Source organism: Vipera berus (genome assembly GCF_964194415.1).
Source record: "Vipera berus genome assembly, chromosome: 1".
Taxonomy (NCBI): Eukaryota; Metazoa; Chordata; class Lepidosauria; order Squamata; family Viperidae; genus Vipera; species Vipera berus.
Genome location: NC_138202.1, coordinates 192,292,217 through 192,308,208, shown reverse-complemented (window position 1 = coordinate 192,308,208; position 15,992 = coordinate 192,292,217). Strand labels below are relative to the sequence as shown.

Below are 15,992 nucleotides of genomic sequence, written 5' to 3'. Positions count from 1 at the left end.
TGCAACCTGCGGCTCCGGAGCCGCATGCAGCTCTTTCAGTCGTCTCCTGCGGCTCCCAGTCCTTTGCCATGTGCAGTCCAAAAAAAAAAGTTGGACTAAAATAGTTCAACCAATTAATTCAAATATGCAGGGTAGGTGCATATCTCGCCTTGGCTCCACTCTTCAGTCAAACCCTGTTCTGCGCATGCGCGCATGTATGTGCATGCGCACACCTTTTTTGCGGCTCCCAGTTTTTGCGTTTGTGAGGGAACCGGTTCCGAGTGGCTCTTTCACTGTTTCAGGTTGCTGATCTAGAAGGATATTTTGCTACACTATAACTGAACTCCCCCCCCAAATCACCATTTTCTATGATGATAAAGAAGATATTGCCTACATTAAAAAAGCATAAAATTAAAATGCAAAATAGCCCCCTTTTTAAAAGAATAAATGCTTTGCAACATACCTACCACCTAGTTTTCTTCGCCAGAAGCCATTACATTTTTTAAAAAAAATTCCATTTATATCCGCCCTTCTCCGAAGACTCAGGGCGGCTTACAAGCTTAGCAGTAGCCTTCATTCTATGTATATGCCTGCTTATTAGGGCTTTCACACACACCCCAAGCGGCATTATTACAAAGTCAGCTTAATTGCCCCCAACAATCTGGGTCCTCATTTTACCTCATTTTAATGGCTCTTATGTAGAAGATTTCTTCTAAACAATGTCAACACTTAATGCCTACACTGCAGGGGCATCTACTGGCTTTAAAATGGGGGGGCACAATCAGGCAAATTCTGATTAGCCTTCATGTAACCATATATAAGCCAAATATAAAATTGACAAGCCACCTTAGGTGGCTGATGAATCTTAAGTCAATTTTACAACAAATCTAATGGTCATTATTCTAGATTTAGTGCAGTAATTGCTCCTTATTACAGCTAAGTATCAAGAGAGTTTATAATGATGGAGACAATAAAATCTGTCATAGCAATATAAGAGAACATTATTTAGTGGTGCCAATATCCCACATGTGTTTTTGTTTTTGTTTTAAAGGCAATTGGTCTTCCTTTCAATGTGCAACTGAAATGATCTCTGTAAATCTATGGGCTGCTTAACTGTCATGCAGAGCCATGTTCAACAAACTATGACCTGTGTGCAAAATGAATCGTGACTGCTGCTACCTTAGCCCACTGATTGATGCTTTTTCTTTTTATTGCTCTTCTCACAAAATTTATCCCATAACACATACAGATCAACTGGATGCAATATAAAATGAATGAAAGAGGAAAGCTGTTCATTAATATTCAGTCTCACCTAAATAACCTGAGATTTATTCTTTTAAAAAAAAGTTTAAAAAAACCAAAACCACCTTCCTTGATCACTTCCAGATTCATTGCAATTGATATTGCATGAGGTCTGTTAGAATTTTCTGATGTGCAGGGAATAACAAATTGGAAAAGAAATGCAGGGTTCAAAAACAGAACAAATCCACTTCATCAGTTAACCAGATTTCAAAGCCATCACATTTTTGTTAAAACTTTCAGAATAACAGAGTTGGAAGGGACCTTGGAGATCTTCTAGTCCAACCCCTGGCTTAAGCAGAGACCCTGTACCATTTCAGACAAATGGCTGTCCAGTCTCTTCTTAAACACCTCCAGTGACGGAGCACCCACTGGCTATTCAGTTGGTTAGCTGAAACTAACCAACTAATATTCACATTTCAATTTGATCCATTCTGGTGAAAAGTACACATCAAAGGTCACATTTATCCCCAACTCAGTTTCTTAATAATCCTATTAGCTTGAACATGGGCAACTTCTGTAGTTTCAGAAGCAGCCAGTTCTTCCAATGTTGGTTGGGAAGCAACTTAAAGCAGAAAGGAGTTCAGTCATGGATACACATACAAAGGCAGGAAAATGTTTTTAGTCCCAACATTCCTCCTCTAACTGGAACAATTAGTACATTTACGTATATGAGTTTTCTTAGTTATTGTGTATTTTAAGAAGGTTTGTTAACATTGTCTTATATTCTATTGCAATGAGCTCTATTTTATGAAACACCTAGAATAATACAGCTGGTATAGAAATATAATAACTAAACAAAGTTCACATATATAATACTGAATATATGAAGCAATATAAAAATTACCGTAAACCAACATTTAGAAGCTTTTTTTACTTGCCTTCTCCAATTCAATTAATAAATTAGAGTTGAAAAAGCTGAATAATATTATAATAAGGGTACTATGATACTGAACACAGATTATTTTCAAAAAGAAAATAAAAATAATTTTAATTCAAAAATTTAGTTTTATAACTAAAATGGAAAAGTAGGGTGTAAATGTTTGTTAATGCAATTATTATGCTCACACACTGCCATATTCACATACAAGCAGGTTATTTGTTATCTCAGTTTTTAAATTGGCAAACAAAATGTGTTTTTATGATTGACTTTTTATTGGGCAGGTCATAATCCATGAAATTTAATGGAGCATGCAGAAGATCATTCGTGGTTTTGGAGTTGGGTATCATCAATATGCTGATGATACCCAACTTTTTATTTCTACCCCAAACCACCCCAGTGATGCCCTCGCTGTGATGTCCCGTTGCCTGGAGGCGGTTCGGGTCTGGATGGGGAGGAACAGACTTCAACTCAACCTGGACAAGACTGAGTGGCTGTACATTCCGGCATCCCGGGACATTCAAAATGTTCCATCCCTTTCTATGGGGGGTGAGCTGTTACCCCCCGTGGATAGGGCTCGCAACTTGGGAGTCCTCCTAGATTCACGACTTACCTTGGAAGATCATGTAGCAGCTGTGACTAGGGGGGCTTTCACCCAGGTTCGCCTGGTGCGCCAGTTGCGGCCCTATCTGGACCGGGATGCCCTGTGTACGGTCACTCATGCGCTCGTGACCTCTCGCCTTGACTACTGTAATGCTCTCTACATGGGGCTTCCCTTGAAGACCACTCGGAGGCTCCAACTGGTACAGAATGCGGCCGCGAGAGTTGTCTTGGGAGTTTCCCGGTACTCCCATGTTACACCTTTGCTCCGCGAGCTACATTGGTTACCAGTTGTCTTCCGGGTGAGGTTCAAGGTCTTAGTGATGGTTTTTAAGTCCCTACATGGCATGGGTCCGGAATACCTCGGGGACCACCTGCTGCCGGCGTCAACTCCCCTCCGCCCTGTGCGTTCCCACAGAGAGGGCCTCCTCAGGGTGCCTCCAGTCAGAGAATGCCGGCTGGTGGCCCCCAGGGGGAGGGCCTTCTCTGTGGGCGCCCCGGCTTTGTGGAATCAACTGCCGGTGGAGCTCCGGATGGCACCGGATCTCCGCTCCTTCCGGCGCGGGTTAAAGACCCACCTGTTTGAACAAGCTGGCCTGGCCTGATGGGGAGTTAATTTGGGTTTTAAATATTTGTATATTTTATTGTTTTATCTTGGGCATTAATTTAATTCTATTTTAACTTTTGTAGTTTTGTATTTTTATCATATGCCCTGTTCACCGCCCTGAGTCCCTCGGGAGAAGGGCGGTATAAAAATTTAATAATAATAATAATAATAATAATTAGAATAGAACACTAAAGCTGTTTTTTCTGACGACTCCTCCATTTTTATTCCAAATGTTTCAGAGATTTAGACCCACTGTATAATTGGTTATATACTTATTTTTAAAAGAAAAGTATTACGTTAATATAAGGTGAAACTATTTTTGTGGGGTTCAGACCAAGAAGTGTCTAGCCTAGTTAATCCTAATCCTAATCCTAATCCTAATCCTAATCCTAATCCTAATCATAATAGTAAAGTTGGAAGGGACCTTGGAAGTCATCCAGTCCAACCCCCTGCTCAGGCAGGAAACCCTACACCATTTCAGACAAATTGCTATCCAGTCTCTTCTTAAAAATTTCCAGTGTTGGAGCATTCACAGCTTCTGGAGGCAGGTTGTTCCAGTTCACTGAAACCATATTTTCACAATATGCATATATCCTTTCCATTCTCTCCATTCATCATCATCTGTACAACTCAATGAAAGCTTTAGGCTAGGGGTGTCAAACTGCCGGCCTGCAGGCCGGATGCGTCATGCCAAAACCATGTCCACCCCATTGTCGGCAATGGAAAAAAAAAATTGTGATATGTCACAACATATCACATGACATTGTAAAGCGGCCCCTGCTTTAGGCCGTTTCCCCACTACAGACCTAGGGTGTCTTTTGGCATCAGCCAGCTATCTTTGAAGTGATACAAAGCCTGCCTCATTATTACTATTTTGGCACTATAATGGTTGGATGACTTTGGAAGATGATAGAAGTTCCTGGGGTAGTGATGGTGGGGAATTGTCTTAATGACATTTTTAGTATTACATTTCTGCTTTGCCTCTAGCTTTGAGGTCTGATGAATCAGATGAATTACAAGAGGAGTTATTTTGGAACAGCGGCAGGGTTTTTTTGTTTTTAGTTATTCTTGGCAATTTTCTCATATGGATGACAATATGAACTATTTATAAGGTTGGTTTACAGCAAGTACCTGTGGTCCACTTCAGTAGAAGGGGCCATGAAGGAAGAAATCAGCATGACTAAAACTAGCAGCCATTAAACAGGGATTGCACAATCTGGAGCACCAGGGGTACATGTGGTTTCCAAAGCCTTGAGTGTTCTTTCCCCCCCCAAATCCTTGCAAAATTTTCATCCAATTTTGTGGTAATTTTTAATGTGACAGAAGGAGAAATGGCCTAAAAAATTTAAAACAGTTTTACTTTTTATCTACGTCCCACTTTCTTTCTGAAACACTACTCCTGGAGCACCCATCCAAAGCCCCACACAACAGCTCCGGCTTTTAAAAAAAAAGTCTTAATTCCTGTATCACAGGTTCAATGGATTACAGGAATAAGTTGATGCAAAATGAAAGTTTGGAGTAAGTCCATTATTTTTTCTTCTAAGCAATTTCCAACATATTTTTGGGAGACTAAATCAAATGCTCTTTAGTGCTTTTCTGCGGGTTTTTTCGTATTTAACTCTCCCATTTTAAATAATCATACCTTCACAAGTGGAATTTTCTTTCATCATTGGAAGACAGTAAGACAGTAACAATGTCAAGGCTACACAGAATTCTCGCACTCCATTTTTGCATCCCTCTACATAGACATCTACTGGAGGTAAGTCAGGGTGGCAAGCAAGGCCCAATTTTTCCCCTTACATAGTTGAGTGCAACCATGAAAGGCTGGTGCTTGCGTCGTTACACATTTTGCCATGTTAGCATCACTGTAGTTAGGAACAGATGCCTAATGAATCCCCAATACCTTTTAACTTTAGATACCAAAAATCTACCCTTTTGAGAGAAACAGTTTAATGTAAACTCCTGAAATTGGAAAAAGGAAGAACCTTAGTTCTGCTCATTTATAAAATGCAGCCTATGCAGTATACATTAGCACTACAGTCTTTGATCCTTTAAAAAATATGATGTGTAGCCCCTGGGGATAAAAAGTTACCCATCCTTTATATATGGAATGATTGGCAAGGTCAACTTTTCAGTGGAAGTGACTACATATAGACCATCTGAGAGAGAATTCATAAACAAAGGCTGATAGTTATATCAGCAGAGTGCTCATTCATGCAAAAAGCAAATAGGGCACATTTTTATAGTAAAAGCATATATGGTGAACAAAGTTGCACTGCTTTTTTCCACCCCAGCCCCACAACCAAGCACAGGATTTGCAATTTCCAGTATGTACGAGGACAGTTTTCTCCATTGGGGCATTACTTAGAACTGCAAACTTTATGTGATCCAAGTCCAAAAATCAAGTTGCTTGGGCTTCCAAAAACTTGGCATGCCCCAAGGGATTCCTGCACAACAATCACTAAGCACAAATTGGGCTTGAAATAGAGAACTATCTGGAGGCTAAAGCATCTTGAGGCAAACCTTGAATTTATTCTAGCCCCACTTGGCCTTCTAAAGTAACTGTCACTAGCAATCTTGGTTTGTTGATCTGTTTCTTTAAAGAAACTGTGTTTGATAGTTTGTGCATTTATCTGTTTCCTTTCTTTACACCACATACCAAATACTAATGCAATAAAGGGAAATCAAGTCCTAAATATAAAGCCACTGCAATTTATAAATGAAAGATGATCATTACAGCATTCCAAATTAAGCTGCTGTGTGTTTACACAATGTGCAGTGTAATTTAAATGATCAAAGAACAACAGGGGATACCTTGAAAATCAGGCACCCAAAGTAACTAGAATTTTTCCAAATATAATACACTGCAACCAAGAGAGAATAGAATTGCTTCTAAGATGTTTGGCCTAGACTATGCTGCCCTCTTGCGTCTTAGCAGTACAGTAGTCCAAATTGCTTTTAAATAATTCTAGCAGATTTTGAATGGCTCTTGTATTTTATATATTTATGTTAGTTTCATGTACAAAGAAAAAAATAATAAGAACCATTAAAAAACAACATACTATTTATTTCAAGCAATGCACTAACGTACCATTGAAAGGGACTTTTTATGACCCCATAGTAGACATAAATCCTTCATGCTGCAATACATGCAAGAAAGTTACAGGTATATACAAACTACCTGACAGAGATCCAGCAATTAGTTTTTTTTTCCAAAAAGCATTTCTCAGTATTGCATCATTAATATTAGATCCCCCTCAAATTTAGTTATGCTTCCCCATGGTGTTCTCTCTCTCTCTCTCTCTCTCTCTCTCTCTCTCTCTCTCTCTCTCTCTCTCTCTCTCTCTCTCTCTCTCTCTCTCTCTCTGTGTGTGTGTGTGTGTGGTGTTTTCCTGGAAGGAAAGGAGGAATGAGAAGAATGTTGGCAGTGTATGCCAAGAGTATACACTCTAAGCAGTGTCACCCAGAGCATGAAGGTCAACTCAGCTTCCCTGCTGAAGCAAGCAGACACCTACTGTGTATCAGGCAGCATGATTTATGACTGCTGGAGATAGCAGCAACAGCAAATGCATCAATTCATCCTGCGCAGCAGAAGACAATTGTAAACCATTCCTGCACTTTACCAAATACAGGAGAGACAGTACAAAATGCTTGACACTATGGAGGGGGATGATGGGTCCCTCAGGTCAGATTGCACTTAACATGCTACTAAGGAAAACTAGAGGTCCATTGTAGAACAGATCACAATCTGCTCACGTGTGAGTTCCAAGACAAGTAAAGTGGAAGAACAAAGTCAACCAGTTTCCACAATAAGATCTTCAGCATACACCCCTCATTTTAAAAGAGAACATCAGGAATCACTTCGAAATCCTGAACTTCATAGATAGGGGATTAAGATAAATGCATAAGCTTCCAAAAAACAAAGTCATATAGTATCTGCCTCCTGGTGGTCAATGTAACTGCCAAAGACCAAAAAACAGAAGAAAGCAAAAAATAGTAATTAATTCAATAGTAATTAATGGTGTGAACTGAGGCCAACCATGAAAACCCACAGCACTATAGTGGGATGAATTATCAAGAAAGAAGAGAAGCTGATACAAAGAAGGACAAAACCTCAGGAAGGAACAAAGAATTCCATAGAGTCAAGGGAGGACTATAGGAGTCTAGGTGAATTTGGAGGTTTAAAAAACAAAACAAAAGCATGTCCCAAATTCAACCTCCAATATTTCTGGATTGAGCAGAAATGACTTCCTCTGAAACTTCCTGACAGTGAGGACAATTAACCAGTGGAACTCCTTGCCTCCAGAAATCATGGGCACTCCATCAGTGGAGGTTTTCAAGAAGAGGCTAGACAGTCATTTGTCTGAGATGGTATAGGTTCTCCTGCTTGAGCAGGGGGCTGTACTAGAAGAACTCCAACGTCCCTTCCAGAGCCTATCCTATCCTATCCTATCCTATCCTATCCTATCCTATCCTATCCTATCCTATCCTATCCTATTCTTTGAGAGCCAGTTAGTGCCAATGGAATTGAGCTAATGGAGCAGCTTCCAATGTTGCTATTATATCAGCATAGTTATCCTGTGTCCTGATGGGAAAGGAGGAGCTTCTCTCTCTTATCTTTGCACTCCTGCCCAGTTACCTCATTCCCTTGCCTCATTTCCATCCTCCACCCCTTTTTTTTACTTCCCTACTGCAAATGCCACAACCACTTCATTGCCCCTATCTCTGTTCTGTTCAGGTTACTTTCTTGCTTGCTTGCTGGATGAGGTCTGTGTGGGTACTTCTGTGTTTGTGTGTCCAAGAGTAGATTGTGTGTGAAAGAGAAAAGTTGGTTGTGCACATGTGGATCAATTAATTTTATAGATAGGATATCTCATTCTGCAGATAATTAAATAGTAATTAATTAAACTTTTGGGTATGTAGTTTCTTGTGGTTGCATATAACACATAGACACATTCTATATGGGTTGCTTTCTGCATACACCTCCTTGGAGTATGAGGAATAGTAATAAATTCAGATCTTCCTTTTGGGTAAATGCAATAGGGGCACCATACTGTAAGTGATTTTAGATTTATATTAAGTACAGAGTGCATCACAGGTAATAATATAAAATATTTTCAAAGGTAGCAAAGAAACTGAAAACAGACAGCCAAGATTTAAACTTATTTATGATTAATGGCCCAAGATTAAGCCAAAGCTCTTATTTATAATTTATGATGCTATATATTAATTTACCGGAACAGAGGCTATTTTATATATTTAATTTATAATTTACCATTCTAGCTCATAGAAGCTTACATCAATTGTCAATTTCATCAATGTTCTCATTCTCTCCCCAGAGGGCATTGTAATTTTTTTCATGTAAGAGCTAAAGAATACGGTAACCATAAACCAAAGAAAAGGAATTTAAGCTGAAAAACAATTCCTTTCTACACATGAGCAGTTTGTGATTACTTGCTTTTCTACAGCACAAAGCTTTCTGAGAGATTTGCATAAATATTTTTCTACTGTCTACTATAAGTTTGCACTTTCTCAGGTCATAAGCAAGTCAGGCACAAGAGGGAAGTGGGTGAACCCACCAAAATCTTTTTCTCTTTATCGTTGTGTAAATGTACTTGCTAGAAAATGTGTCAGCCTGCTATCTTGTTGTTACCCTCCTATATCTTATAGCAGTTTGAAATTAAAAAAATTAAATTGAATAATACAATGAAAAATGTATGATCTTATACGAGATCAGATAGTCATTAAAAAAGTAGAGGGGGGACTATTTATGCAAATCCACAGAGGCAAGGCCTAGAATAGATGATGGCTTTGGGAACATCCCCAAGCCATGCACCTGATCTTTCTGAGGGAGTAAAAACTCATTCAAAATAGAACCATATACAGAACAGAATTCTCCTTGTTTTGATCCTCTGGCTCCCTCTGTTGCTTGCTAAATGGGATCAGTGGGAACTGGACTGCCATTTTCATCTGGCTCGCCTCTCTGTCCTGTCATCATGGGACATGCACCTATGACCCTGAATGTTCCACCTTCATAAATCTTCCTTTTCTGTGTTCTGCTGTGATCAGACACACACCTAACAGAGAATAAAACTCAAAAGTCTTGAGAAATAGTTGGGTGGGAAGAGGGAGAAGAGATATCCATGTTTGAGCTCCAGTGATTCAATTTGGAAAAACGTGTATTTTGCAAGGCCTGAAAATCAAATCCATACACTGAAACCTCAAACTCTTTTCCTGAAAATAAAAATGCTTAGATTCTGACCACCTTAATTCATTATGCACACGCTCCTTCTGCAAGGTTGCCAAATCTAAACTCTGGCAAAGTTCCAGTAGTGAATTTCTCCAGGCCCAGTTCTTTTCATCTCAGGCTGTGGTGACAGAAGAAATTGTATTTGGTAGAATTTCCCACCCCATGAAACTCAGAAGAGTACAGCCCTAATTACAGCCATTAACCCAACTTCTAGTTATCATAAATGGTTTAGGAAGTTGATAACTGTGACATACACTGTGGCTCAAGCACTGCCCTAAGACAGATGCAACTGATTGCCTTTGATTTAACATGTTGTGTGAATCTGAATCTTGTGGCTAATTGAAGAAGTCATACTTCAAACTAATCATGAAACAGTCCCATATGTGATTCCAGCAATTGCTTAATTAAAGAAGTAGCATAAGTGGAATCTAAATATTTGTAGACATTTTGTAAATACATCCAAGTCAGCAGGCCTAAACTGGAATAAAATTCATACAACTACATGGAGAAACATGTCCCACACCATTTGGCCAACATCCTCATTTTGTTCTATATAGCAGCAAAGAATTCTTCCATTTATCACGTAGCCACAACATTTGTTAGAACAGGAGGAGGAGAGAGAAAGTTTTAATCCAATGTCAATTAATGATTTAATGTTTTTTTTTATTTTGAGGCCTTGATTTGAATTCAGGCCAGGCCTGAAGATTCCTCTGGTCAGACAGCTGGAAAGTCCACTGAAAGAAATCATGCAGGTGGTCTTCCAGTTCAGTTTGCAGTGAAAATAACCCAGTGAAATACCTTAATGAATGCAGCCACCCACACTGGACACCCTTTAAAGTAATTTCAGAAGCAAATTGAAAAACAGCCTCCAATGAAATCAAAGAGCTAATTCTCCATGCCAAGATAAGTACAACATTAAGAAGGATTAGTTAACTGGAAAGAGCTTGTTACTATATACCTTCCTCCTTAGCAGCAAATAAACAATATTTAAAATATGACTGATAAGTATGAATAAGTTGTGGCTGTTCAGTCTATTTATTAGTGTTTTAAAAGGGTACATTGACCTGCTACATTAAAAGCAAGCAAGCAAGCAAGCAAGAAAGAAAGAAAGAAAGAAAGAAAGAAAGAAAGAAAAAAAGAAAGAAAGAAAGAAAGAAAGAAAGAAAGAAAGAAAGAAAGAAAGAAAGAACTCTAGGAGTTGACACTCAAAGAGATTTTAAGAAACTGATTTTGAGTATCCTCCCATATGTATCTCCACATCTCCCTAGAATTCTTTGTTCTTGGATCAGAAATGGAAAAAAAAGTTATACTCATGGCAACCACAGCACTAGGACTATACAGAGAATGTCAAAGCATAGTCTATGATGGTATGTGGTGAAGATCATGCCTTAGAAAAACCTGTTATTAAAATGATTTGGGTGATGTTGGGGGTAGATGGAATCAAGTTGGCTGTAACTGAACTGGCTTGAAATAATAAATATGCGCACTTTCTTTAAACACAGCTTGCCACAACTTGAAAAATCTGGAATCAATTCCTTCACTTTCAAGATGCTTAAAAGTTGCAGAACTTTGATATGTGTTTGCTTCTGGGTTTACAGTCCTAGCCAGGCTGCTCCAGACCTTTCAACTAGAATATTTCAAGGCAGCAAACCTAATCAAACAAAAGAGAGAGAAAAACCAAAAATCCAGGAAACTATTACATGAATTTCTGTAAGGCTCAACTGAGTGAAAGTAATTTCATCATCCTAACGTGGATTCACCATCACATTCATATTATCACTATTTGAACATAATTATGTTCCTTCTTCCACCATCTCAAAATGGGGATGTTAGACTGAGTTGAGAATTTGGCAACATTCACAATTTCTTTATGAAAAGAGGTAAAAAATAATATAAATAAAATATCAAATAATGCAGAACATGAAGCTGCAAATTCCTTCAATCTAAGAAAAGAAAGAGAAGGGAGGTGTGCATGGCATATTTCATTCTCAGCAGCATTCTGCCCCTATCAGGATAGTTTAAGAGCCACCAACATCAGTTCATAATCTGTTTTAAGCAAGGTTTACCCAAAGGTCCAGCTGGCTGAGCAATCAATATTATTCTATCACAACCCTACAGTTGGCAGTTGGAAGAAAACTCCCTGCAGCTTAGGCATATTCAGCAATCAAATCCATATCCAAATTACTATAAGAAAGCAACTTGAGAAATTTAAAAAAAAAACTAAAAATGGCTCGCAAATGCTCACTACATCTTCACAAATGGCAATAATATTTCTTCTCTTATCTACAAAATACACTATGCATACATGCACCAACTAAAAATGCCCATCTGAGTGGCCGTTTTCATATGTCTAATGAACTGCAAAAAAGTGAGAGAGAAGAAACGGGAGGCAGCTTTTACCCTGAGAAGGCTGAGGATTGGGGAGGGAAGCCAGGGGGAAAGGATGCATACATGTGACATGGAGAAGTGAAGAGAATGTTTAATCATCAGAGAAAGACAGTATTCTATAAGTCTGCAGAGGAAGCAGATGCAGTGGCTTCTCCTCTCACAACTCACTGTTATTGTCCTGCTGCTTTGTGTTTTTGATAAATGCAGAGAATTTGGAGAATATGTCTATGCCTGCACTATTGGATTCACGATGCTTGGCTGCAAGCTTAGGATATCTGTAAATAGAAAGAGATTTTTTTAAAAATAATAATAATAATGTTCCCAGGAAAGTAAAAAAAAACTTTACAAATACATGCACAAAAAGATACACTATTAAAAGACACATTTTGTTCCTGGCAAGTGCTGCTTGAACACGAAGCAATGTTTCTGTGGACCAATTTTTGTTTTAAAACTGCCTCTTATCTCAGCAGGTCAGCCTTACAGGACCCTGCTGAGAATGATTGGTGCCACGGGAAGCCAACTAGTTTTAAGTCACACCGCCATGGTTTTATGACAAGGTTAATTGCACCAATGCTTAAAGTCAAAGAAACCAAAGAACTGTAATTTTATATCAGAATAAGCCATATATCTTTGATGATACGGAGGAGTTTGGCAGTACACAGCTTCATTTCATTGTAAATGTAGCCTGTTGCTTAATTCCCTCTGGAGAAAAATCAATCCAAGCTATAATAGTTCTTTTCAGTGTAGCAACAGAAAAAAGTGGAGGGGGGCTCCCAGTATGTGTGCACTTAAAGAGATGTGTGATTAAAGTTCTACATAGAAATTGAATTTTGAAAAGTGCATTCTAATTCTTAAAAAGTTTCCTGTGGGCTGAGAATCAGAATCTTAAAAGATTAATCACGTTTTAGTATCTGCTGCCAGCTGCCACCAAAGACCATTGAATAAAATTTACAACATGCAGTTCCTGAAATCAAATGCAGTTATTCTACAGATCATAAAAGTGTTGGTGAGTGGTCATGTTATATACTGGGGGAAGATGTATCCCACAACTCAGCATGACATAAATACTCATACTTACATCTGCTGGGTCTAATACGCTTGAATGACATTCAGCTACTGGAGAAATGAACTAATTATGTACTCTATTTGGACAATGAATCTGAGTTTATTTCCCAATTGGAGACCCAGGAACTGTGGTTTAATATGAAACAAGATACTTCAGATGAAGATTCTTAAAAATAGAAGAGCTCATAGCTAAGGTTTCTGGCCATCAACTCAAATTCAGAAAAATATAACTTCAGAGGATAGAGAAAAGAGATATACACTTAGATTTATAATCTGACTGACAAGCTATGAGAAAGGCAGACTAATTATAAGCAAAGTTATTAGTATATTTGTCATTTACTTTGATATAGTGCCTGGCAATCTTAAAGTAAGTATAATAAAATATTTCAAAAACAAAGATAATATATATTACTTTGGAGGTGAAAGAGTTTCCTCCAAAAATTCCTCAATCTTGTTAATATCAGTCTTGACTTCTCCGTTAAAAGTCAGAAATGGTGGGTGGGTCCCTGGAGCTAAATTATGTAAATCAGCAGGCTTTCTGTGGAAACCAAGAAGAATACATTATTATATGTTTAATCATGTATGCTCTATTATTATTATTATTATTATTATTATTATTATTATTATTATTATTATTATTATTATTATTATTATTATTATTATTATTATTCCTCTTTTGTAATGATTCAGTTCTTTGCCTCTTTCTGAATAGCATATCTTAATAAGTCCCATATAATTAAAAAGGGTAAGATTTTCTTATCAACATGAGAAAATCAAGATTCCTAATAAAGATGGGAATAAATTAATGTAATATCATTATACAAACATCTTTCCAAGAGAGTCAGAAACTTATAGTATTACTTTAATTGATAACATTTACCTTTTCAGATCAACTGTGGTTACATTGAATACAACCCCTTTGAGCCAAAGTATCATGAAAAGACGCTGTGAGAATGGACAGTTCCCAATGCTTTCTCCATCTATGCCAGCCTATAGATAATAGGAAATAACAGAAAATTAAATAATTAATTACTTTAAGAAAGCACAGCTTGACTTATCAATAAAAGTAAACCCTGGATTCCTTTAAGATAGCTACATGGATGTCAGAATCCATTTATATCACATTCATAAATGTATGTTTAAAACATTATCCCCCCCTCCTGGATTCTGCCATCTCCCGAGGAAGGAGGAGCGAATGTGGATTCAGCCTGCCTTAGGTTATTTCAAAGACCAAGGGAAACCTTTTGAACTGGGGGAACAAAGGGGAGGGTTAGGGAAGAAGGCATCTGGCCTGTGTCTCCATTTGAATCTGTAAAGGAAGAAGGCAACAACCGTAAAAGATCCGAAGATCCCTTTTTCCCACGAAAGGGATGACACGAAGTAAATGATGGGGGGCTGACCAAATGGGGTTGAGGGAAGGGGGGTTGAACCGGGAACTCCTTATAAAGTCTCAATCTGTAAAACAATACCAGGTCCCGTCTTGTATTTCCACAACCAAACATGTCCTAGTAAAAATTCCTTTTGGACTAGAACTGACTCCAAGAGTTTTTGTTTTCCTAAGACGTGGATTGGGGTGGGTCCTGACAATGGATTCTTTCGATTAATTTTATTCTGTGCATATAAATATTTTTTTCCCCAAACAAAACTCCAGCTAGAATAGAGGTATTACATATCATTGCCAGCCAATGTATTATAAACTGGCAGTGAGCATTCTCAAGACTTGGAGAAGGTGGATCAGATGTTGTAAACAGCTATTAAGTAGATATAACATTAGGCTTCAAGTCAAGGGAAAAAAATGAAGGGAAATTAGGCTTTTTAGGAAAAAAAGAGAAAGAGAACATTTATTTAAAAAATTTCTACACAAAGTCCAAGATGTTAGGTATTTCTGTTGTAATTGTTGCTGCTTCCAAGCTGGCCCATTGTTGTCTGTTCACAGGTCCTTTTTTCATTTCATTTGGCATATGGGGATCCTGGGAGTGATAAATAAAAAACACTCTATAGAAAACAGGAAAAGAACTTCTTTGTCATTTGTCTCGCCTCCTCTCATCGGTAAATAATTTATTGATTTGCCTAATGTCAAATAAATGAAAATCCTTTGATAGCTGGTGTCTGATTTCCGCTGAGAATGTAAGAGGAAGCTTTTGGAATCTGACCGAATAAGAGTGACAAGGGAAAGAACTGTGAACAAAAGAGTAACTGAGCCAAATGGACAGTAGACAAAAGGCTTAGAAATCCCATCAGCTGTTCAAAGCGGTCTCCAAATGGCAGGTGGGGTGAGGAGAGAGAATATTTGAATGAGTGAGTAAATAAGTCTACTGCGGGCAAAAGCAATATTGTAGAGATAGACTGAGGTATGGATACTTTGAAAAGTTGGAGAAAATAGTTCCTTAAAAGATCACGCAAAGCATTCCTCTCCTCCAAGAAGAAGAAGCAAGGTGCCGTGTCTGGATGTTTGAATGATGGTGCAAAGGAAAAGGTTCCTAAAGGGGAAAGCATCAGAAAAAGACAAGGAGTAGTACACAGAAACATTAGTTGATTCACTGGGACAAGTAAATTATTGTATATGGAGTCTTACTGTGGCAGGTAAAACGTTTGTTAGGAAGACCTTCCTATTTCTACTTACACTTCTGTGTCCTCACTCCTGCCCAACTCAAGCTCTCTTGCGATCTGAGAACATGCCTTTCTTTCTGCCCTTCAAATCTGTGATGCTGTTAAGAACTGCTCCTCCTTTCCACTGGTTTGCTAGTTTATTTTTGGTTAGAGCTTTTGGCTACCACCCTTTCCCCTTGCGCTGCATTCTTCCTCTTTTCTCCACGTATCACCAATCTGCTTTTGCTTCTCTCCCTAACTCACTAATCTGGCACACTCTTTGACTTGTAAATATGCTCTATCATGCTCTATGGAAGCTTGCTAATTAAATATGC

The 15,992-nt window shown here is 38.3% G+C and overlaps 1 protein-coding gene across 1 annotated transcript in view; it reads right to left on the bottom strand.

Moving 5' to 3' along the window:
* CLIC5 (chloride intracellular channel 5) overlaps positions 1–15,992 on the bottom strand; it is a 56,476-nt gene that overhangs the window by 17,423 nt on the left and 23,061 nt on the right. Inside the window, exons 2-4 of the mRNA XM_081314826.1 lie at positions 13,949–14,058; positions 13,481–13,606; positions 12,172–12,278 (exon numbers count right to left, since the gene is read on the bottom strand). Of these exons, the coding sequence (XP_081170952.1) occupies positions 12,172–12,278; positions 13,481–13,606; positions 13,949–14,058 (343 nt within the window). The remainder of the gene's footprint in view (positions 1–12,171; positions 12,279–13,480; positions 13,607–13,948; positions 14,059–15,992) is intronic.